Source organism: Oncorhynchus tshawytscha, linkage group LG22 (assembly GCF_018296145.1).
Source record: "Oncorhynchus tshawytscha isolate Ot180627B linkage group LG22, Otsh_v2.0, whole genome shotgun sequence".
Lineage (NCBI taxonomy): Eukaryota > Metazoa > Chordata > Actinopteri > Salmoniformes > Salmonidae > Oncorhynchus > Oncorhynchus tshawytscha.
The window spans coordinates 7,385,095-7,410,340 of NC_056450.1; the positions used below are offsets into that span (position 1 = coordinate 7,385,095).

General features: G+C 40.8%; 1 protein-coding gene across 2 annotated transcripts in view; it reads left to right on the plus strand.

The window, feature by feature from the left end:
* stat6 (signal transducer and activator of transcription 6, interleukin-4 induced) overlaps nucleotides 1-17,211 on the plus strand; it is a 55,183-nt gene extending 37,972 nt beyond the window's left edge. For both annotated transcript variants that reach the window (XM_024383874.2, XM_024383875.2), the window contains 12 exons: nucleotides 9-96; nucleotides 324-446; nucleotides 1,095-1,187; nucleotides 1,345-1,548; nucleotides 4,960-5,054; nucleotides 5,413-5,546; nucleotides 5,750-5,899; nucleotides 9,612-9,678; nucleotides 9,882-9,950; nucleotides 10,089-10,136; nucleotides 12,458-12,565; nucleotides 14,191-17,211. In XM_024383874.2, the coding sequence (XP_024239642.1) occupies nucleotides 9-96; nucleotides 324-446; nucleotides 1,095-1,187; nucleotides 1,345-1,548; nucleotides 4,960-5,054; nucleotides 5,413-5,546; nucleotides 5,750-5,899; nucleotides 9,612-9,678; nucleotides 9,882-9,950; nucleotides 10,089-10,136; nucleotides 12,458-12,565; nucleotides 14,191-14,251 (1,240 nt within the window). In that variant the 3' untranslated portion in view covers nucleotides 14,252-17,211. The remainder of the gene's footprint in view (nucleotides 1-8; nucleotides 97-323; nucleotides 447-1,094; nucleotides 1,188-1,344; nucleotides 1,549-4,959; nucleotides 5,055-5,412; nucleotides 5,547-5,749; nucleotides 5,900-9,611; nucleotides 9,679-9,881; nucleotides 9,951-10,088; nucleotides 10,137-12,457; nucleotides 12,566-14,190) is intronic.
* Nucleotides 17,212-25,246: the final 8,035 nt, after the last annotated feature.

Genomic DNA, 25,246 nt, shown 5'->3' on the forward strand with positions numbered 1-25,246 from the left:
TATTCCAGTGAGAATGTTGGAGAGTTGATCAATAACACAGCCATTTTGGAACACAACACTTCCGGCAAGAGTACATGTGCCACCTTCAGGAATATGGTATGTACTGCAGCCTTGCTTTTACCATGCAACTTCAAACTTCTTGTGTAGCTTCCTGTAATGTCATATTTGCTTGATTTTTTAATCAACCAGATTTGAAAGCTTTAAAAAAAAAAATCTATATGTCTTAAGGACATGTAAGAGAAAGTGAAATTCTTATAATTATGTCAAAAGGAAAAATTAGTTGGTCTTCATAAAGTGATATCTTATTCTGTCATTTCCTCCAGTCTATAAAGAAGATCAAGCGAGCAGACAGAAAGGGGTCAGAGTCTGTTACAGAGGAGAAGTTTGCTCTCTTCTTCACCACAGAGATCAGCATCACTGGCTGTGACATTCCCTACAGAATACAGGTCAGGTGTCCTTCTCCCCTCCTTTTCTGCTCTAAACCATTTCTCCCTTTGACCTCTGTAATGTTGATATTCTATTCAATTCAAGATTCAATAACACTTGTAACAGCCAGATCAAACTTAGAGGTGTCAAAGCTCGAATGACACCAATGTGTGGTATGGCAGCAAAGTATTGGTCTCTTTCTACACTCTTTTTCTGGTCTCGCCCTTTGGCTTGTGTAATGTCAATTGAGGTTTGACATGTACGATTAGACATCACTGTTGGGTGACTTGGCAATACATCTTTTATCTCTTAACGTCTTGGTAATAGCAGTATTATAGCACAGCAGGCCTAAGACATGCAGACAGATTGTGCCACATCTCTAAATTCTCTTAGGGTGACTTGTGTTATTAACCTGGTCCCAGATCAGTTTATGCTCATGCCAACTCCATTGCTGTCATTGGCATGACAATTCCATAAGCAGTTGACAAGAGAGCAGAAATAGACTGGCACCCAGGCTGAAGTGTTATTAATTTGAACTGCAAAATATACAGTATCTCATGACACACTGTACAAGCATAGTTTAGATCCTCAATGGAAAGGATTTGTCTTGATGATCAGTTATTAGTATGGCTGTACTGACATGGCGTTGCTCTCCTGTGTGCTTGTAGATGATCTCTGTGCCGGTGGTGGTGATCGTTCACGGTAGTCAGGATAACAATGCCCTAGCAACCATCATCTGGGACTGTGCCTTTTCTGAACCAGTGAGTGCCTGCTGCCTTTGGCCATCTCTCGTTCTCTTGCTCTCTCACTCTCGCTCTCTCAACTCTCTTCCCTCTCATATCACACCCACTATCAACACAGACTAAACAGTATGTCTGCTCACTTCACTCACAACATCAACCTTTGACCTCTAATCAGGAAAGGATTCCGTTTTTGGTTCCGGAACGCGTTCCCTGGAAGCAGATGTGCAGGACCCTGAACAGTAAGTTCATGTCGGAGGTCGGAACGCAGCGTTGCCTAGACAACTACAACCAACACTTCCTGGCCCAAAAGATCTTCGACAAGCCAGACATCGCTGGAGACTACAGCAACATGCTGGTATCCTGGGCACAGTTCAACAAGGTACACACACGAACACACACACACACACACACACACGCGAACACACACACACCAGTCTTTACCCACTGGGTACAAACTGGTTGAATCAATGTTGTTTCAATGTATTTTGTCAGCGTATTGTGACGTGGAATCTACATGGACAAAACATTGGATTTAAATACATATATATTATACATAAACAGTTGTTTTGATGGTGAAATTTCGACCACATTTTATGTCATCATGGTAACCAATTTTCAACATAGACAAACTTTGTATAAAATATGTTGAATTTGTAACTTTGAAACAACATCAGATATTCAATCTTATATCCACTATCAGAAAAACAAAACAATAGACTGGGCGGCACCTCCTACTGGAGAGTTGGATCTATCTACAGCGATCCATTTGGTCTCCCATCCAGTGTTTTAACCAAGTCCAGCTTTGATTTTTGTCACTGACTATTAGCAACGTGCTTTAGTGAGAATGACTCATGAGAGATATCTTAACTTAACTAAATAGATTAACTGTTGCTATTGAAGTAATTCCAAAGGGTAGATTTAACAGAGCAAATGAAATGTAACCATACTTTATAAGTCATATAACATCAATGAGACTATTTCGGCCTATATAGCATTTGAAACAGCTAGTGTTTCAATTCAACCCAGGGTTCAACTAAAAATAGACACTATATATAGTTAATAATTAATATGTTGGATTCACATCTCAACCAAACATCTAACTTAGAATAGGACTAAATCAAACTTTATTTAAAAGTGTATTTAAAGTTTGATTTGATTTAGTCCTATTTAACTTTGATTTTTGGTTAGGATGGAGACCTGATTCCAACATATAAATTACTAATTTGTAGACAAACTGGATCTTGAATTGTGTTTTGGTTGTCAATGCAACCAAATATCAACATTTGAATGAGATGTATCTTCTGCTAGGCTAGTTCTATCTGGGCCACTGACTTGGTTTTGGGCCACTGACTGGTTTTAATTCCAGTTTGTCTACAAATTAATCATTCATATGTTGGATTCATGACCAAAAACCAAAGGGAAAGAATAGGATTAAGCCAGCGGTTCAGATTAAACTATCCAAGCCTTAGATACAGTACATATCCTTTAAATGTTTATATTTGGTTGCGTTGTCAACCAAACACAATTCAATATGACTTTCCTAATACAGTAAATAGCCTAATGTTAAGGCTGTCTTACAAACAAATGTAACAGTATTTATTAAACCTTAAAATGAGTAACACATCCATGGCCACATTTTGAGGTTTCTGTTAATAAATGTCTTCTTATGTAATCATAGCAAGCGTGCATGTTCAAGATAGCACGCAAAGGTTACAGGTCTATAGAGATCTTCACAATTGCTATGATAATCTGTACAGAATCTTGAACAACATTGATCATGTACTTTTAATGTAATCTCAACTACAATCCAGGGCTCGGTTTCCCGATAGCAATGGAATTTAGGGTCATGAGTATTTTAAGGATGCCTCTTTCCTGCAACGGCCGAAGATGTACCATGCGTTTCCCAAAACACCACGCAGAGAAAACGCTCTCTAAATGCGTCGTTGAGGCATGTTTCGATACTGATAGGATCAAAAGAAAGGCAGTGCTGCCCTTCGATCGGCTTTCTCCATTCAAATCTTACCTTAACATTAGAGTTATTCCACAATACTGACGACAGATCAGGTCCTAGAGAGATATTATCACCTATGGCAGCAAATATTGGGGCGTCTTATTCTAATGCTTACCCTATAATAATGCACTCAATCAAGATTTGGCACATCATCGAGCACGTTAGGCTACACATCATGAAATATATTGAGGCAAATAAATAAATAAAATTCAAATAAATAAAATTCAATAAATAAATAAAATTCAATAAAATTCTATTGAATGAACATGAAATTGATTGTAATATCTTTGAAACGTAAACACCTATCTGGCCTATAGGCCTACTGTACACTGAGTGTACAAATGATTAAGTACACCTGCTCTTTCCATGACATCGACTGACCAGGTGGAAGCTATGATCCCTTATTGATGTCACTTGTTAAATCCCCTTTAATCAGTGTAGATGAAGGGGAGGAGACAGGTTAAAGAAGGGTTTTTTAAGCCTTGAGACAATTGAGACATGGGTTGTGTATGAGTGCCATTCAGAGGGTGAATGGGCAAGACAAAATATTTAAGTGCCTTTGAACGGGGTATGGTAGTAGGTGCCAGGCGCAACAGTTTCCCGTGTTATATCAAGAATGGTCCACCACCCAAAGGACATCCAGCCAACTTGACACAACTGTAGGAAGCACTGGAGTCAGTTATCTGTGAATGGAATCATCTCAGTTTTCATTTGAATCCTTTGCTTGTTTGTAACAATTGCACAGACATTGGCAACTTTGTATTTGTAGTCAACTTTGTGGTGAAGTTATCAGCGGTCACAGAGAGACAGTTAAACATATTGAATGTATGTTTAGAAGCGATCTTCTATGAGTAAAAAGATGCATCTGCCGACGGACTTAGTTGTTCTATGTGGTCTGAGGCCATCGCCAAAGTGCATTTTCAAGTGCAACTTTAGTAATGATGGTTTTTGGAAACAGCTCAGAGATTTAACAATGCTCCTACGAAGGTTCTAACGGTGAACTTAGCCTTAAGATGCTTTTGGGAAACCAGGCCCTGGTCATTTGGTTGTGCTATTAGATGAAGCACAGTGATAAGACATTAAGTTGTATAAATACAAAATATCTGTAGTATCCCCATTTGAACTTTGTTCTGCTTTTAAATGGTTGAAAGTGCAGTAATAACACATTTAGATGTGAAGTTTAAACCAAAAGTCAGACATAGTTTTTCCATTGGAACATTGTTGTCACGTGGGCTCATTCTCCGGCCTCGAGGTCACCAGGCAGCTTGTTATGGCGCGCACCTGCGTGTCATCAGACTCACCTGGACTCCATCACTCCATCACTTATATGTCACTCCCTTTGGTTCCTTCCCCAGGCATCATTGTTTCTGTTCCTGTGTCAGTTCTGTGCGTTGTTCGTGTTTCTTATTTTTGTATTATGTTGTGTTTATTTATTAAAACACTCACTCTCTGAACTTGCTTCCCGACTCTCAGCGCACATTGCTACAATTGTGCTTTTAGATGTGTTGAAGCATAGGGGTAACACATTGGGAATTCAACAAACTTCTGGCTGAGTGGGTGAATAAAGGTTGAAATCTCATTGATCAACGTCTCAACCAAATATTAACCGCATTTCTACGTTGAAATTACGTGGTGTGCCCAGTGGGTCGGCACAAGGTCCTGTGCACCTACCACCTCTAGGGTAACTCCATGTACCAGATGATTGCTAGTAATATTGTGGACAGAACAGAGTGAAATGTAACAAGCAGAGGGATTAAACAGTGTAATTTCGTTGGTCAGGAGGTGCTCCCTGGACGACCTTTCACCTTCTGGCAGTGGTTTGATGGTGTGATAGAGCTTACCAAGAAGCACCTGAAGAGCTACTGGACTGACGGGTGAGTCATGTCTGCCAGTCAGAGACAGAGCTAGGCTTGTTCATTAAGCACCAAACGGAAGAAAACAGACTGAAACAGGAAAGGACTACCTGAACTTATCCAATAAGAAACGCTTGTTTTAATTTGTCTTTGAAAATGTTTTTGCTACAGTGTGTCCTAATAAATAAGACTGTCTACCAGTGAGAGACACAGAGAAGACCTGGTTTCAAATAGTGTTTTGAGTGTCAGATGGACAGGGTTTTCACCTTTGGGACTATTCCATTGGTTCAATCGAGCACAGTTAAAGTATTTGAAAGAAAATGAATATGACTCACACACACATAGATAACTGTGTGTCCTGGTGTTTTCCTTCCTCTAGGTTGATATTTGGTTTCATCGGTAAGCAGCACCTCCACCTGATTCTGAAGGACCGGCCCAACGGGACCTTCTTACTGCGCTTCAGCGACTCTGAGATAGGAGGCATCACCATTGCATACGTGGCTCCATCAGAGAGTAAGGGTTTAGTCTGTCCGTCTGTCTGTCCACTGTACGACTTGGTTTACAGTCTCTATTGGAGTTTCTCATGCTCTGTTTTTCCATTCTGACTGCTTACCTCTGGAATAGAACACTGGAATCCAGAAATTCTGAGATACATTCCTATTAAACTGACCTTTCTTTCTTTCTCTCTCCTTTCCAACCTCCATCCCTCCTTCCAGACGGGGGCCAGAAGATCCAGAATATTCAACCGTCCACCAAGAGAGACTTGGAGATCCGTTCCCTTGGTGACCGTATTCAAGACATCGACTTCATCACACACGTTTATCCAGATCTGCCGAAGAATGACGTGTTCAGAAAATACTACACAGGCAAGTCCTATTTATGACCAACCAGAAAGTGGGGCGGGGGGTGCGACAGCGAGCGAGAGGCAGATAGACAGACAGCGAGAACGAGAGAGACAAAGACACACAGAGAGCGATAGAATATTATTTGTGAGAAGAAGCTTTGAATTAGATTAATATTACAGGCGACTTCCGGCGCCGACAGAGATGGCCGCCTCGCTTCGCGTTCCTAGGAAACTATGCATTTAAAAAAAAAAAAAAATTTTTTACGTGTTATTTCTTACATTAGTACCCCAGGTCATCTTAGGTTTCATTACATACAGTCGAGAAGAACTACTGAATATAAGATCAGCGTCAACTCACCATCAGTACGACCAAGAATATGTTTTTCGCGACGCGGATCCTGTGTTCTGCCTTACAAACAGGACAACGGAGTGGATTACATGCAGCGACCCAAAAAAAACGACTCCGAAAAAGAGGGAAACGAGGCGGTCTTCTGGTCAGACTCCGGAGACGGGCACACCATGCACCACTCCCTAGCATTCTTCTTGCCAATGTCCAGTCTCTTGACAACAAGGTTGATGAAATCCGAGCAAGGGTAGCATTCCAGAGGGACATCAGAGACTGTAACGTTCTATGCTTCACGGAAACATGGCTCACTGGAGAGACGCTATCCGAGGCGGTGCAGCCAACGGGTTTCTCTACGCATCGCGCCGACAGAGACAAACATCTTTCTGGTAAGAAGAGGGGCTGGGGCGTATGCCTTATGGCCAACGTGACATGGTGTGATGAAATAAACATACAGGAACTCAAATCCTTCTGTTCACCTGATTTAGAATTCCTCACAATCAAATGTAGACCGCATTATCTACCAAGAGAATTCTCTTCGATTATAATCACAGCCGTATATATCCCCCCCCAAGCAGACACATCGATGGCTCTGAACAAACTTTATTTAACTCTCTGCAAACTGGAAACGATTTATCCGGAGGCTGCATTCATTGTAGCTGGGGATTTTAACAAGGCTAACCTGAAAACAAGACTCCCTAAATTTTATCAGCATATCGATTGCGCAACCAGGGGTGGAAAGACCTTGGATCATTGTTACTCTAACTTCTGCGACGCATATAAGGCCCTGCCCCGCCCCCCTTTCGGAAAAGCTGACCACGACTCCATTTTGTTGATCCCTGCCTACAGACAGAAACTAAAACAAGAAGCTCCCATGCTGAGGTCTGTTCAACGCTGGTTTGACCAAGCTGACTCCACACTCCAAGACTGCTTCCATCATGTGGACTGGGAGATGTTTCGTATTGCGTCAGACAACAACATTGACGAATACGCTGATTCGGTGTGCGAGTTCATTAGAACGTGCGTTGAAGATGTCGTTCCCATAGCAACGATTAAAACATTCCCTAACCAGAAACCGTGGATTGATGGCAGCATTCGTGTGAAACTGAAAGCGCAAACCACTGCTTTTAATCAGGGCAAGGTGTCTGGTGACATGACTGAACACAAACAGTGCAGCTATTCCCTCCGCAAGGCTATTAAACAAGCTAAGCGTCAGTACAGAGACAAAGTAGAATCTCAATTCAACGGCTCAGACACAAGAGGCATGTGGCAGGGTCTACAGTCAATCACGGACTACAGGAAGAAATCCAGCCCAGTCACGGACCAGGATGTCTTGCTCCCAGGCAGACTAAATAACTTTTTGCCCGCTTTGAGGACAATACAGTGCCACTGACACGGCCTGCAATGAAAACATGCGGTCTCTCCTTCACTGCAGCCGAGGTGAGTAAGACATTTAAACGTGTTAACCCTCGCAAGGCTGCAGGCCCAGACGGCATCCCCAGCCGCGCCCTCAGAGCATGCGCAGACCAGCTGGCCGGTGTGTTTACGGACATATTCAATCAATCCCTATACCAGTCTGCTGTTCCCACATGCTTCAAGAGGGCCAACATTGTTCCTGTTCCCAAGAAAGCTAAGGTAACTGAGCTAAACGACTACCGCCCCGTAGCACTCACATCCGTCATCATGAAGTGCTTTGAGAGACTAGTCAAGGACCATATCACCTCCACCCTACCTGACACCCTAGACCCACTCCAATTTGCTTACCGCCCAAATAGGTCCACAGACGATGCAATCTCAACCACACTGCACACTGCCCTAACCCATCTGGACAAGAGGAATACCTATGTGAGAATGCTGTTCATCGACTACAGCTCGGTATTCAACACCATAGTACCCTCCAAGCTCGTCATCAAGCTCGAGACCCTGGGTCTCGACCCGCCCTGTGCAACTGGGTACTGGTCTTCCTGACGGACCGCCCCCAGGTGGTGAGGGTAGGCAACAACATCTCCTCCCCGCTGATCCTCAACACTGGGGCCCCACAAGGGTGCGTTCTGAGCCCTCTCCTGTACTCCCTGTTCACCCACGACTGCGTGGCCACGCACGCCTCCAACTCAATCATCAAGTTTGCGGACGACACAACAGTGGTAGGCTTGATTACCAACAACGACGAGACGGCCTACAGGGAGGAGGTGAGGGCCCTCGGAGTGTGGTGTCAGGAAAACAACCTCACACTCAACGTCAACAAAACTAAGGAGATGATTGTGGACTTCAGGAAACAGCAGAGGGAACACCCCCCTATCCACATCGATGGAACAGTAGTGGAGAGGGTAGCAAGTTTTAAGTTCCTCGGCATACACATCACAGACAAACTGAATTGGTCCACTCACACAGACAGCATTGTGAAGAAGACGCAGCAGCGCCTCTTCAACCTCAGGAGGCTGAAGAAATTCGGCTTGTCACCAAAAGCACTCACAAACTTCTACAGATGCACAATCGAGAGCATCTTGGCGGGCTGTATCACCGCCTGGTACGGCAACTGCTCCGCCCTCAACCGTAAGGCTCTCCAGAGGGTAGTGAGGTCTGCACAACGCATCACCGGGGGCAAACTACCTGCCCTCCAGGACACCTACACCACCCGATGTTACAGGAAGGCCATAAAGATCATCAAGGACATCAACCACCCGAGCCACTGCCTGTTCACCCCGCTATCATCCAGAAGGCGAGGTCAGTACAGGTGCATCAAAGCTGGGACAGAGAGACTGAAAAACAGCTTCTATCTCAAGGCCATCAGACTGTTAAACAGCCACCACTAACATTGAGTGGCTGCTGCCAACACACTGACACTGACACTGACTCAACTCCAGCCACTTTAATAATGGGAATTGATGGGAAATGATGTAAATATATCACTAGCCACTTTAAACAATGCTACCTTATATAATGTTTACATACCCTACATTATTCATCTCATATGCATACGTATATACTGTACTCTATATCATCGACTGCATCCTTATGTAATACATGTATCACTAGCCACTTTAACTATGCCACTTTGTTTACATACTCATCTCATATGTATATTCTGTACTCGATATCAGCTACTGTATCTTGCCTATGCTGCTCTGTACCATCACTCATTCATATATCCTTATGTACATATTCTTTATCCCCTTACACTGTTTATAAGACAGTAGTTTTGGAATTGTTAGTTAGATTACTTGTTGGTTATTACTGCATTGTCGGAACTAGAAGCACAAGCATTTCGCTACACTCGCATTAACATCTGCTAACCATGTGTATGTGATTTTGATTTGATATTATGACAATAATATTGTTTATATCAGTTTTAATGGGAATTCCAATCTTCTTCCCTGCCTCATTTGACCAGATAACCCGTTACCTCGGGATACCACCTCGGGATACCTCGTAGTCTCCATCCAGACCAAAGTAGGAGTGTAAGTTACACAGAAGCTATGTAACTAACCAAGGTTCTGTCCCAAATGGAACCCTATCCCCTATATAGTGCATTATTTTGACCAGGGAATATGGTGGCATTTGGGACACAACCTTGTTACCTAACAACCTTGTTAGCTAACATGATGTTGTTGAACGCAAACTATGTGTTGTGACTTATTGGTGTGTGTGTATGTGTTTGCAGGGAAGCCCACTGTGACTCTCCTCAGCGCAGTGAGACCCCACAGGACAACAATTCCGCTTTCTATTCCATGTGAGTCTGAATCACTCACTCACATGTGTGCGCGCGCACGCACACGCACACACACACACACACACACACACACACACACACACACACACATACACATACACAAACATACTTCACAAGGTCTTCATCATTCTCTTTTAGGGACCAGGGGAATGGAGCCAGTGCATCACCATTCTACTCTCTCTCTCCGTAAGTACCTTGTTAGTCAATGTGATAAACTCTACCGTGCCGGGAAGACACATTTACTAGACACTCTTGTCCAGAGCGACTTACAGTTAGTGCATTCATCTTAAGGTAGCTACAGTGCCGTGAAAAACTATTTGCACCCTTTCTGATTTTCTCTATTGTTGCATATTTTTGATACGGAATGTTATCGGATCTTCAATCAACACCTAATATTAGATAAAGGGAATCTGAGTTTACAAATAGCAAAAAAAGTCTACTTGTTTTATTTATTTATTTATTTAACAAAGTTATGAAACACACAATTCCCCTGTGTAAAAAAGTAATTGCCCCTTTACACTCAATAACTGATTGTGCCACCTTCAGCTGCAATGACTGCAACCAAATACTTCCTGTAGTTGTTGATCAGTCGCTGTGGAGGAATTGTGGCCCACTCTTGCATGCAGAACTGCTTTAACTCAGTGACATTTGTGGGTTTTCAAGCGAGAACTGCTCATTTCATGTTCTGACAGAACATTTCAATTAGGATTAGGTTTGGACTTTGAGTAGGCCATTCCAAAACTTCAAATGTGCTGCTTTTTAGTCATTTTCATGTAGACTTGATTATGTGTTTTGGATCATTGTCTTGCTGCATGACCCAGCTGCGCTTCAGCTCACAGATGGGTGACATTCTCCTGTAGAATTCTTTCAAAAAGAGCAGAATTCATGGTTCCTTCTATTAAGGCAAGTCGTCCAGGTCCTGAGGCAGCAAAGCATCACCATCACCATCGTACTACCACCACCATGCTTGACTGTTGGTTAAATGTTCTTACTGTGGAATGCAGTGTTTGGTTTTCGGCAGACATAATGGGACCCATGTCGTCCAAAAAGTTGACCGAAGTTTGCCAAATATCACCTGAAAGCACCTGGATGATCATCAAGACTCTTGGAAGAATGTTCTATGGGACAGAGGATTCAAAAGTTTCGACGACATGGGTCCCATTATGCCTGGCAAAAACCAAACACTGCATTCCACAGTAAGAACCTCATACCATGGTTTGTGGATGCTTTGCTGCCTCAGGACCTGGACAACTTGCCTAGACAACGTCCAGACCTAATCCCAAATTAGATGTTGTGGCAGGACTTGAAATGAGCAGTTCATGCTTGAAAACCCACAAATGTTGCTTAGTCACAGCAGTTCTCCATTTCCTCTACAGCAACATGAGAGACTGATCAAGAACTACAGGAAGTGTTTGGATGGCACAACCAGCTACTGAGGGGCAATTGCTTTTTCACACATGGGCATTGGGTGTTGCATACGTTTGTTTATGCGATAAATGAAATAATTATGTAATTGTTGTGTTATTTGTTCACACAGGTTCCCTTTATCTAATATTAGGTTTTGATTGAAGATCTGATAACATTCAGTAACAAATTGAAAAGGGGGCAAATACTTTTTCACGACACTGTAGGTAAGACAACCACATGTCATAGTAAACATTTTCCTCAACAAAGCAGCTATCATCAAAGTCAGTGCTAGTAAGAAAAGAGAAGTGTAAGTGTTCCTGCAAGACAGGCAAGTACAACAGTAGGGTGTAGGTATTTGGTTGTCACACTTTTTAATCTGATGCGTATTTCTCAGCACCATATTAAGACTCATTTCACCGTTAACGTCTCTTATTCCAACATGGAGTCGTTAGTCAGAAAACACACTCGGTTCAATTGTGACAAACAGCCCCATCACGGGGTTGGATGTCACACAGTATGGGGTTGGTTGTCACAATAATAAATGATAGTAGCTTATTCCTTTTGTAACAAGAAATGAAGCAATGTAGCACACAGAGTCTTAGAACTAGCCTTTTTTTGATCAAACAATATTCTGAACAAAAATCTGTTTGTTTTTTTATGCCTTTGAGAACAACATGATATTCTGAGTAAATGTGTGTGTTTATGCATGTGTTTGCAATATTTTTTATGACTGGTATACACCCACACCATTCCAATACAGAAAAGTTTATTTTTTACATACTTAATTTAAAACATTTGTAAGGAAAACGATTCCCCTCATATAATTAATTCATAGGAATCTGGAAACACTGGACAGTTGCTTTAAATCCCAGACAGACTCTGTCAGTTTCATGTCTCATGCAATTGTGAGCTACTGTGTGTTGACCAGTGACAGGACTCTAGCCTGAGTGCCAGTCTGTTTGCTGCTATCATGCCAACTCGTTGTCACTGGAGTAGGCAAGATCAAAAACAGGCTAACTTGACTCATCTGGTTAAATAACAGTTACATAATTGAATATAGCTACAAATAAAAATCTAAGTCTTTTGTATGTTCTCATCAGGAACAACCAGTTCCAACCCCCCTTCCAGCTGGCCCCAGTACCCCTACAGGGGGGGATGTATCCTGACCCCCTCTCCAATCCCAATGGACTCTTTCCTGGCCCAGACATGTGAGTGACACCACACTCGAAGAGGGGCTATAGAGTGCTTTCAAAAACTTTTCACACCCGTTGACTTTTTCCACATTCTGTTGTGTTACATCCTGAATTTAAAATGGATTCAATTGATATGTGTCACTGATCTACTACACACAATATCCCATAATGTCAAAGTGGAATTATGTTTTTAGAAATGAATAAAAAATGAAAAGCTGTCTTGAGTCAATAAGTATTCAACACTTTTGTTATGGCAAGTCTAAATAGGTTCAGGAGTAAAATGTGCTTAACAAGTCACATTATAACTTGCTTGGACTCACTCTGTGTGCAATAATAGTGTTGAACATGATTTTAAATGAATACCCCATCTCTACCCCACACATACAATTATCTGTAAGGTCACTCAGTCGAGCAGTGAATTTCAAGCACAGATTCAACCACAAGGACCAGGGAGGTTTTTCAATGGTTTGCAAAGAAGGGCTCCTATTGGTAGATGGGGGGGGACAGACATTGAATATCCCTTTGAGGATGATGCAGTTATTAATTACACTTTAGATGGTGTATCAATACACCCAGTTACTACAAAGATATAGGCGCCCTTCCTAACTCAGTTGCCGGAGAGGAAGGAAACCGCTCAGGGATTTCACCATGAGGACAATGGTGATTTTCAAACAGTTAGAGTTTAATGGCTGTGATAGGAGATAACCGAGGATGGATCAACAACATTGTATTTACTCCAGAATTTACTAGCATAAATGACAGAGTGAAAAGAAGGAAGCCTGGACAGAATAAAAAAATATGGCAAAGCAATTCTTTTTTTTCTTCGTAATACAAAGTGTTATATTTGGGGCAAATCCAACAAAACACATCACTGAGTACCACTTCATATTTTCAAGTATGGTGGTGGCTACATCATGGTATGGGTATGCTTGTCATCGGCAAGGACTAGGGAGTTTTTCAGGATATAAAGAAATGGAATAGGCTAAATCCTAGAGGAAAACCTGTCTCAGTCTGCTTTCCAACAGACACTGGGAGACAAATTCCCCTTTCAGCAGGACAATAACATAAAACAGAAGGCCAAATATACACTGGAGTTGCTTACCAAGATGATATTAAATGTTCATGAGTGGCCTAGTTGCAGTTTTGACTTAAATTGACTTTAAAATCTATGGTAAGACTTGTGTAGCAATGATCAACAACCAACTTGACAGAGCTTGAATAATTTTAAAAATGTGCCAAAATTGTACAATCCAGTTATGCAAAGCTCTTAACGACTTATCCAGAAAGACTGGCAGCTGTAATCGCTGCCAAAGGTGATTCTAACATGTATTGACTCAGGGGTGTGAATACTTATCTAAATGAGATATTTCTGTATTTCATTTACAATAAAATTGCAAACATTTCAAAATTTTTTAAAACAAAAATCACTTTGTCATTAAAGGGTATTTATTGTGTGTAGATGGGTGAAAAAAGGAATTTAATGGATTTTGAATTCTAGCTGTAACAACAAGTTGTATAATAAATTAAGGGGTATGTATTTGAGGGGTATGTTTTTGAGGGGTATGTTAATGCACTGTATTTGACCCCTCACTGGGACAGCACTTCAGACCCCTCCATATACTGTGTGTTTGTGTTTTCAGGTCCCAGGGCCCGACTTCTGAGATGGAGCTAGAGGAGATTCTGAACACTCTCTCGGAGTAGGAAGAAGTGGAGGAAGAGGACGAGGGGGGAATGTAAGAGGAGGAGGAGCCCAGTGGAGACAGTTTCTCATCACTCTGATCTAACAAGTGGATATTCGTCAAATCAGTCTTGATTTATGTATTGTAACAGGCCCATGATGTGCTTACTTAAGTCCGTTTTGGATGTATTTGGCTGTTCTCTTACAAAAAAAGATTGCAGTTTTGAAACTGCAGTAAAAGTGCATGAACTGCAGTCGACTGTGGTATTTTAGAAGCATAATTGTAGAATAACTGCAATTATAGTGCACTCTAACTGCAGTTACACTGCAAAATTACAGCAGTAAAAAAACGGTGTTTTTTGCATACTGCACTCTGACAGCAAGGATTTTCGCTGCATAACATGTAGAAGTTGTCCCTTTTCAGGTTTAGAAGTGACTGCTAAATGCTAACTCCCGTTTGTATAAGATGGTTAGCATAGCTAGCATACAGAAATCGGTGGTAGTAATTTTTTAACTGTAATTCAGTTGATTGGTAATGATGACATGAACATGTGATGCAGTTGACATCTACACAAGCATTATACTCCGATTTTTACCTCAACATAGTGTGAAATACGCTTATAAACATTAGCCTAAATGTAAGCTAATTTTGCTGGGGGGCAATGAGGAGAATCGGGATCTTTCCCCCAAGTGTTTTCATAGCAATTCCATTGTTTTAGTTGAGTTTGATTGACCTATTTACTTCATCTATACTCCCAGTCGGTATTAGAACATTGTGGCCCCCTGCCCGCCTGTGGGGAAAACGACCTGGGGTTACCTAGGTTACCCCGTTGGTTCACAGCAACACCTCAACCTTTTTCAAACACAATTTTCTTGTTGTCTGCTTGTTTTAGTCAATTACAAAACTACATTTAAGACAAGTAAAACATGTTTAAAGATTACTTTTCAACATTGACTGCTCCCGAGCGTTCTCAATACTTAGAAAAACATAATATTGTAGAGCTTCTCTCATGCCCCTTTTCATGACGGTGCTGGCAGCCACGTGAGGGAGTGAGCGATAGCTAGCTACCGACTGGAACATTAAGCTTCATTTAGTGGGTAGAGTTACAAACAGATTATACTAAATAAGTTCAATGTCTTACCTGTGATGTAATGTTTTCCATACACATAGCTATGTGTAGCCTACATGGACACCGGGTGCCCACATTTCCCACTCTCCCACTCCAAAAATCCTGATGCCACAGGGCTCTTCTCGCAGGCTCTTATTTCCCTACGTGGGAGCATTGCAAACCATAGGTTGGGATGTTTTTTTTTACCTGGTTACATGTACATTGAACAACACAGCAGCTTTTCGGCATGTTTTGTTATTTACGTATAACAAAACATTTACAACGAAGTTAGGTTGCTATTATGATAGTATATTGACCCCCATTTATAATGAAGGGGAATGGGAAACAATGTTTGTATTCTATTCTTCTTATGACGTGAATATCGACTCAAGAGTGTTGAGAGAGATGAGATGTTCTGAGAGACATAGACATTCTACCGATCACTTCTTTCTCCTAGTTCAGTGGTTCCCATTCTCAACTTCTTCCTTTGCTGAGGACCACCAGATCTGGGAACGACTGCCCTAGTTTATAATATTGAAGTGTGTTAAAAGCCATTGGATCATCTATTTAGTAAAACTCTTCCAAAGGCTGTGGCCTGGCATTTTGGCACCCAGAACCAAATCTCGCATGTGCATTGGTCTGTTTCGTCTGTCACGATTCTGTCTAATTTGGGATAAAGGATATGAGACTGATGGAACTACACTAAGGGAAGACTACCACATTATGCAGACAACATAAATAGTATAGTATAGCCAAGACAACGACCAAATGAGTTAGCAATATACCAGCACAAACATATATGGAACCAGGCTACTTACAGTATGAGACTGAGAACAAACTTCTAGGCTTTCTAACAATGGAATAAACCAGATCACAGCCATATTAAGTACATGTTGGGTGTTCATACAGTACTTACATACATATTTTCTATACAGTAAATGTAGTTTCCATTTAAAGGACTATTTCAGAAACACACCATTTGCACATATGTAGACACTTATGGGTCTGGATATAATGAATATGTGGTTAGAAATAGGTGAAGTGTTTCTTTAATACACCGGCATCATTATTAGCTGTCAATATGATAGTTCACTATGTAGTAGTTTGATGATTTATCATTGTTTGCTTGTATGTACAAATGATACATTCCTCATATCCTAGTAGATTACAAGGGGACTTCCACACTTTCAGCCCCCCCCCCCCACCAAAATAAATTGTTATTCTGTTTGGATCTCTAATGCTTAAAATGAAAATATCTTTCCATTTTTAAGTTTTCTTTTTATTGTAAATAACTTAGTTATTACCTAGTTTTAATGTCTGTAAGACGGAGAGATGGTTGATTTTACATGGCATCTTATACAGTATTCCATGACATAACCTACACAGTCACATAGTAGAGTGATATTAAATCATTGATTGTTGGGTGACGAGATTAAATATAGTTGTTTCAGATGAGTAGACACCAATATAGGTTGCTATTATGATAGTATATGTATTATACAAAACAACATTTTTCTATTCAATGCTTTGTTATTTGTCTGTCATTTTTACTACGTTACCTTTAAATGACCAGTAGCGCTTTTGTTATCTCTAAGGGAATGCCATACTCCATTATATATTCTGTCTTATTCTCAACTATGAAAAGGTATCTTGATATTTTGCTCAAACACGTATTCGGAAGCATTCTCTCTTCTTTTTTAAATTTGTTGTGAGCAAATGAAGCGGGTGTGCACTATAATCAGAATGCTTCACAAGTTATAATTATTCATAGTTCCACAATAAATGTATTTCCTGTAAATCCCATGGCTATATAAACCAACCCACCTTCACTCAGATTTATTTTCCTTTGAACTATTAAAATAATTGTCATCTCATGGCTATGACAGTCTTATTTAGTCCTTATGTACAGCTGTAGGATCTTAATTTGAGCCAGTTTGTTACAGCAGGATAATAATCCTAAAGCAACAGGAATTGTGAATTATTATGTGCATTATAAATAATGGAATTTTTTTTGTAGGGGTTGATACATTTTTCATATTTTAAAGTGGAAATTACTAACTTTAGAAGCCTTTTTAAACCTTGAATACACTACAAGTTTGCATTTCCTGCTATGCAGGAAAATTCTCAGCAACAAAAGAGTGACTAAATTAAGATCCTACATCTGTAAGTAGGGTTCAAGTACAATGTAACAGAGTCTGAAGCTAAACTAAAACATAACTGCAGGCTTTTCTCAACAGCAGCTTTTATCATCTCTGTCAGAGACCTCTGAACTCATCCGATGGAAGAAAGGATGTGAGGAATCAAGGAAATGCATTTGAGGTTTTCTCAAGAACTACTCAGCTATCCTTAATATTTTCCATGGAATTGAGTGAGACATTTGTTAATAGTTGGTTTTGTGTATCATCGTCATAGATGCCCTTATTGCCCAGCTGATTCAATTTAACTACCCTTGCCTTAATGACTTCATCATGATCATCAAATATAGGCAACAATCCTTTTGCGTGTAACAGTATTTGTATGTCTTCTAAACAATATAATCGTTCGACTCTTTCTCGAATTTTGGATTGATTTCCTTTAATTAGACAAAGAAACACACAAAACAGATATAAGATCAACACCAAGAGGATTAAGACAGGGATTAAAACAACTCTACAACTTGACCAACTGCCATCTGGAGATTCCACAGTTCAATGATAAGCATACTTCTATTCACCTCCCTCTCAGCAAAGGCACTTGGGCCCATATTCAAAAGAACATTACAGGGTAGGACTGCTGATCTAGAATTCGTTTTGCCTGTTAAATCATAATGAATAACATATACTAGATCAGCACTCCCACCAGAGTCACACTGCCTCTTGAAGGAGAATGGCCACAGATTGTTGTTCACAGGCAGATTAACATCTTGCTCTAAAGCGCACTAGACAAGTGGTCCTCTGTAGCTCAGTTGTTAGAGCATGGTGCTTGCAACGCCAGGATAGTGGTTTCAATTCCTGGGTCCACATGTATGTAAAATATATGCACGCATGACTGTAAGTCGCTTTGGCATATACACTGAGTATACCAAACACTAGGAACACCCTCCTAATATTGAGTTGCATCCCCCCCTCCTTTTTTTTCTCTGAGAACAGCCTCAATTCGTCAGGGCATGGACTCCACAATGTGTTGAAAGCATTCCACAGGGATGCTGGCCCATGTTGACTCAAATGCTTCCCACAGTTTTTTGTTTTTTTTAAGGAGTGGATCAGCTTAATATTGTGGAAAGATTGTTGCTTCCATCAATGTAATTGTCTGCTTCATTTCCAATCCCCCGTATCTTTTTTTGGGTAGATATATATATCCATACACATATGCATACATATATAAATACACATACCTACAGTTGATGTCAGAAGTTTACATACACTTATGTTGGAGTCATTAAAACTAGTTTTTCAACCACTCCACAAATTTCTTGTTAACAAACTATAGTTACGGCATGTAATTTAGGACATCTACTTTGTGCATGACACAAGTAATTTTTCCAACAATTGTTTACAGACAGATTATTTCACTTATAATTCACTGAATCACAATTCCAGTGGGCCAGAAGTTTACATACACTAAGTTGACTGTGCCTTCAAACAGCATGGAAAATTCCAGAAAATGATGTCATGGCTTTAGAAGCTTCTGATAGGCTAATTGACATCATTTGAGTCAATTGGAGGTGTACCTGTGGGTGTATTTCAAGGCCTACCTTCAAGCTCAGTGCCTCTTTGCTTGACATCATGGGAAAATCTAAAGAAATCAGCCAAGACCTCAGAAAAAAAATGTAGACCTCCACAAGTCTGATTCATCCCTGGGAGCAATTTCCAAATGCCTGTAGGTACCACGTTCATCTGTACAAACAATAGTACGCAAGTATAAACACCATGGGACCACACAGCCTTCATACCGCTCAGGAAGGAGATGCATTCTGTCTCCTGGAGATTAATGTACTTTGGTGTGAAAAGTGCAAATCAATCCCAGAACAACAGCAAAGGACCTTGTGAAGATGCTGGAGGGAACAGGTACAAAAGTATCTATATCCACAGTAAAACGAGTCCTATATCGACATAACCTGAAAGGCCGCTCAGCATGGAAGAAGCTACTGCTCCAAAACCGCCATAAAAAAAGCCAGACTACGGTTTGCAACTGCACATGTGGACAAAGATCGTACTTTTTGGAGAAATGTCCTCTGGTCTGATGAAACAAAAATAGAACTGTTTGGCTATAATGACCATCGTTATGTTTGGAGGAAAAATGGGGATGCTTGCAAGCTGAAGAACACCATCCCAACCGTGAAGCAGAGGGGTGGGAGCATCATGTTGTGGAGGTGACTTGCTGCAGGAGGGACTGGTGCACTTCACAAAATAGATGGCATCACTAGGAAGTAAAATTATGTGTATATATTGAAGCAACATCTCAAGACATCAGTCAGGAAGTTAAAGCTTGGTCGCAAATGGGTCTTCCAAATGGACAGTGACCCCAAGCATACTTCCAAAGTTGTGGCAAAATGGCTTAAGGACAAGAAAGTCTAGGTATTGGAGTGGCCATCACAAAGCCCGGACCTCAATCCCATAGAAAATTTGTGGGTAGAACTGAAAAAGCGTGTGTGAGCAAGGAGGCCTATAAACCTGACTCAGTTGCACCAGCTCTGTCAGGAGGAATGGTACAACATTCACCCAACTTATTGTGGGAAGCTTGTAGAAGGCTACCTGAAATGTTTGACCCAAGTTGAACAATTTAAATGCAATTCTACCAAATACTAATTGAGTGTATGTAAATTTCTGATCCACTGGGAATGTGATGAAAGAAGTAAAAGCATAAATAAATAATTATCTCTAGTATTATTCTGACATTTCACATTCCTTAAATGAAGTGATGATCCTAACTGACCTAAGACAGGGAATTTCTACTAGAAGTACATGTCAGGAATTGTCAAAAACTGAATTTAAATGTATTTGGCTAAGGTGTATGTAAACTTCCAACTTCAACTGTATATAGATATACATACTTTTTTTTAGAATATACCTTTATATTCCCCGCAAACCCTACCACCCTTCTCTTAATTGGAGTAAACTAATTAACAATAACACTTAGGCTTTTCAGTTTATACATCTTATACACATTTTACAGACACAATATATTTTACAATATATATTTTGTATGTTTTTAGTCCTTCCTCTATTTCTATTTGTAACTGCTATTTCACCAAATTTCTGAACCTATATACATTTTAAAGACCCCGTATGTTTTACATTGGTTATCTTGTTATTAGTCCCACCCTTCAGCTCCATTCAACCCCTCCCATCTTTAACCTGGTCAGTCTATGTCACGGAAAGAGCAGGTGTCCTTAGTGTTTTGTACACAGTGCATTATATTCTTATATTACTAGTCTACGGCCATGTACAGTGCCTTGCGAAAGTATTCGGCCCCCTTGAACTTCGCAACCTTTTGCCACATTTCAGGCTTCAAACATAAAGATATAAAACTGTATTTTTTTGTGAAGAATCAACAACAAGTGGGACACAATCATGAAGTGGAACGACATTTATTGGATATTTCAAACTTTTTTAACAAATCAAAAACTGAAAAATTGGGCGTGCAAAGTTATTCAGCCCCTTTACTTTCAGTGCAGCAAACTCTCTCCAGAAGTTCAGTGAGGATCTCTGAATGATCCAATGTTGACCTAAATGACTAATGATGATAAATACAATCCACCTGTGTGTAATCAAGTCTCCGTATAAATGCACCTGCACTGTGATAGTCTCAGAGGTCCGTTAAAAGCGCAGAGAGCATCATGAAGAACAAGGAACACACCAGGCAGGTCCGAGATACTGTTGTGAAGAAGTTTAAAGCCGGATTTGGATACAAAAAGATTTCCCAAGCTTTAAACATCCCAAGGAGCACTGTGCAAGCGATAATATTGAAATGGAAGGAGTATCAGACCACTGCAAATCTACCAAGACCTGGCCGTCCCTCTAAACTTTCAGCTCATACAAGGAGAAGACTGATCAGAGATGCAGCCAAGAGGCCCATGATCACTCTGGATGAACTGCAGAGATCTAAAGCTGAGGTGGGAGACTCTGTCCATAGGACAACAATCAGTCGTATATTGCACAAATCTGGCCTTTATGGAAGAGTGGCAAGAAGAAAGCCATTTTTTAAAGATATCCATAAGAAGTGTTGTTTAAAGTTTGCCACAAGCCACCTGGGAGACACACCAAACATGTGGAAGAAGGTGCTCTGGTCAGATGAAACCAAAATTGAACTTTTTGGCAACAATGCAAAACGTTATGTTTGGCGTAAAAGCAACACAGCTCATCACCCTGAACACACCATCCCCACTGTCAAACATGGTGGTGGCAGCATCATGGTTTGGGCCTGCTTTTCTTCAGCAGGGACAGGGAAGATGGTTAAAATTGATGGGAAGATGGATGGAGCCAAATACAGGACCATTCTGGAAGAAAACCTGATGGAGTCTGCAAAAGATCTGAGACTGGGACGGAGATTTGTCTTCCAACAAGACAATGATCCAAAACATAAAGCAAAATCTACAATGGAATGGTTCAAAAATAAACATATCCAGGTGTTAGAATGGCCAAGTCAAAGTCCAGACCTGAATCCAGTCGAGAATCTGTGGAAAGAACTGAAAACTGCTGTTCACAAATGCTCTCCATTCAACCTCACTGAGCTCGAGCTGTTTTGCAAGGAGGAATGGGAAAAAATTTCAGTCTCTCGATGTGCAAAACTGATAGAGACATACCCCAAGCGACTTACAGCTGTAATCGCAGCAAAAGGTGGCGCTACAAAGTATTAACTTAAGGGGGCTGAATAATTTTGCACGCCCAATTTTTCAGTTTTTGATTTGTTAAAAAAGTTTGAAATATCCAATAAATGTCGTTCCACTTCATGATTGTGTCCCACTTGTTGTTGATTCTTCATAAAAAAATACAGTTTTATATCTTTATGTTTGAAGCCTGAAATGTGGCAAAAGGTCGCAAAGTTCAAGGGGGCCGAATACTTTCGCTAGGCACTGTATGTTCTACTCAGTTCTCCAGGTGTCTGTCTGTGCTGTAGTGAGAGTTGTAATAAGTATTTCTACCACAATGTAGTGCCTGTGAGGCAGCCCAGGACTGGTATTGAGGAGAGTAGGAGATTGTCCTGGCTTCTGTGTGCTGTAGCGTGCGTTTCTACCAAATAGTGTTGGAGCTGATGTTGGAGAGTAGGAGATATCAAATCAAATCAAATCAAATTTATTTATATAGCCCTTCGTACATCAGCTGATATCTCAAAGTGCTGTACAGAAACCCAGCCTAAAACCCCAAACAGCAAGCAATGCAGGTGTAGAAGCACGGAGATAGATGGTAGCAAGCTATGGGTTGGATGGTAGAGAGAGGGGCTGTGGATTGGTTAGTTGTGTTGGTGTCAGCAGTCTGAATCAGAGAGGTGATAGAAGATAAATTCCCCACTCTTGCAGGTTTTAACCCCGTCCTCTGTAAAACAGGCTTACACCCACAATAGAATGCTTACCAATGCAGAACTGGCCGGGAGGGAGGCAGAATACATAGACCACAAAAGAGATACAGCAACCCACCACCCAACAAGTTCATTCTGAGCCTGGTTTGTCTTTGCCTTACCAATATCTACATAGATAGATTGTAGCTTCCATCAATGTAATTTTCTGCATCATTTCCAATCCCCCATATATTTTTGGCTAAATATATATATTAGATTTTTTTTTAAATAATTTTTCTTTTCATTTCCCCTAACCCTACCACCCCTCCCCTAATTGGACTAAACGAATGGACAACAACACTTACTGTAGGCTTCTACTTACAGCTTATGCACATTATACGGGCACAATGTATTTTACAATAGTTAACTTTTGTTTGTTTTCAATCCCATCCTTCAGCTCCCCTCAACCCCTCCCATCTATCTTCTATTTGACATGTATTTTTAACTGTGCTGTTTCAATAAAGTTCTGAACCTATATACATTTTCCGGACACAGTATATTTTACATTAGTTATCTTGTTGTTTTTAGCCCCACCCTTCAGCTCCACTCAACTCCTCCCATCTATCTCTGAACACCGTCCAGTTTTGATTTCTATTTGCCATATATTTTTCAACTGTGCTGTGAAGTTTCACAAAGGTTTTGAACCTTTCTGTTCTCATTGTTTCTACAGATTGTAAACTAAAGATGAACATTTTAGCTAAACGTGTTACTATATTATTGATCGATTTGACTATGACTTTTCAAACCACCCAGCAGTGCTATCTGCAGTTATCTCCAGGTAAATGCTGCAATTCTTCAGCCATTCCTGCCACCAAAAACAGGCTACATATGGACAGTACCAAAACAAATGATCTAATGACTCTCTCTGCTTGGTTTTAAGAAATGTGATCGTCTCAGACTTGGAGATAATACAGAATTGAGTGTTCTTAGTTTACTTCAGTTGTTTGCCAACTCACAAAAATATTGTGATAGCATCCAACGTGCTCAACTGAATTTCCTCAATTTCTCCAGAGGTGACTTGGAAATGACTTTTAAGTGTGCAGCTGACTGGCATGAGAGAATAGTTTAGAGTTACACTGATCTTACCATACAAATAAAACATCCCTTTCCCTTTGAATACACATGGTCATTTATATCATACATGTCTCACCCAAAATCAATGTATTCTTAGTTCCATGGGGCTGTATTATAAGCACTCCTGTAAGGGGTAGGCTACATAGTGCATATAGGGATGAGTTGGAAAGAGTAGGCTAAATGACCAGCTATTGCTCCACCATGGATAAGGGAAGCTCTTATACATTCGACAGCAGGCGCAGCAAGACAAAAACAGATCGTGGAAAGCGACAGAATCTGTTACTGCCAGCGTTTTGTTTCTCCAGCGTATGAAAGGACGGGAGGGGAAAAGCCCCTGACCACAGCACTATGCTTTCACGGCTCAGTTCCATCCGCCCTCTCTGGCGGGCTAGCCTGGTCAGCGTGATGCTGGATGCTCCAGTGCAGAAGCTCAATGCCAAACCTTCTGCAGCTTTATCTGTCCTGAGCCCGAGCCTCTCCTCTCAGTCACCATATACAATGTAAAAGTCTGCCTAATCAATTCTGGGGCTGCATAGAACCAACTTGCATTGCACTGCACACATCCTGAATACTATGGAGAGCACTACACGGAGAATAAAGTAATGCATGTATTGCAATGAATGTAATGATCATTCACTAGGAGTTTTAATTGAAGTGTTTAATAGATTGGATGTGTGAGAATGAGAATAGTTGAGTATGTGGGACAAAAGGACACAATCAAAAGAGTATCGAGAAAGGCCGATTGATAGTGAGGGATTCCTCTGGGTGCAGTGTGCTACTGCCAATTGAGGGGGTTAAACAGAACATGACACATGATTACAGGTTGAAGTCCTGTCACTAGTTCAAGCCAGTGTTAGAGATCTACTTTGGAAAAGGCTGACAGTTGAGAACAACATTGTAGAGGCAAATCTGTTTTTTTAATGAGTATAGTTTATATCACTGATTTGCTTTGACGTAAAGCAACACATTATAAACCCTCAATAATCAAAGAATATTGTCAGAGTTACATTGATATTGTCATAACAGACAGTAACTCGGCCCATCTTTCACATCATAATGAGATAAGAGTACTGCTCCTCTCTGTGTCCATAGGAGTTGCATGCATAACAACACATATGATTTCAGTCTTTCTATTGGCAGCAGTAGTGAGTTCAGGCTGGTTTCCGTTATGGGGCCTCACTTGCTCTATGGTGTTATGAATACTGGGATTGTTCACTGGCGTCTGTCAGCACTTGAAGAATGTTGAGAAAGGAAGACCAGACCTTTTTTTTTTTACCCCACTGGAGAGATGAAATGGGC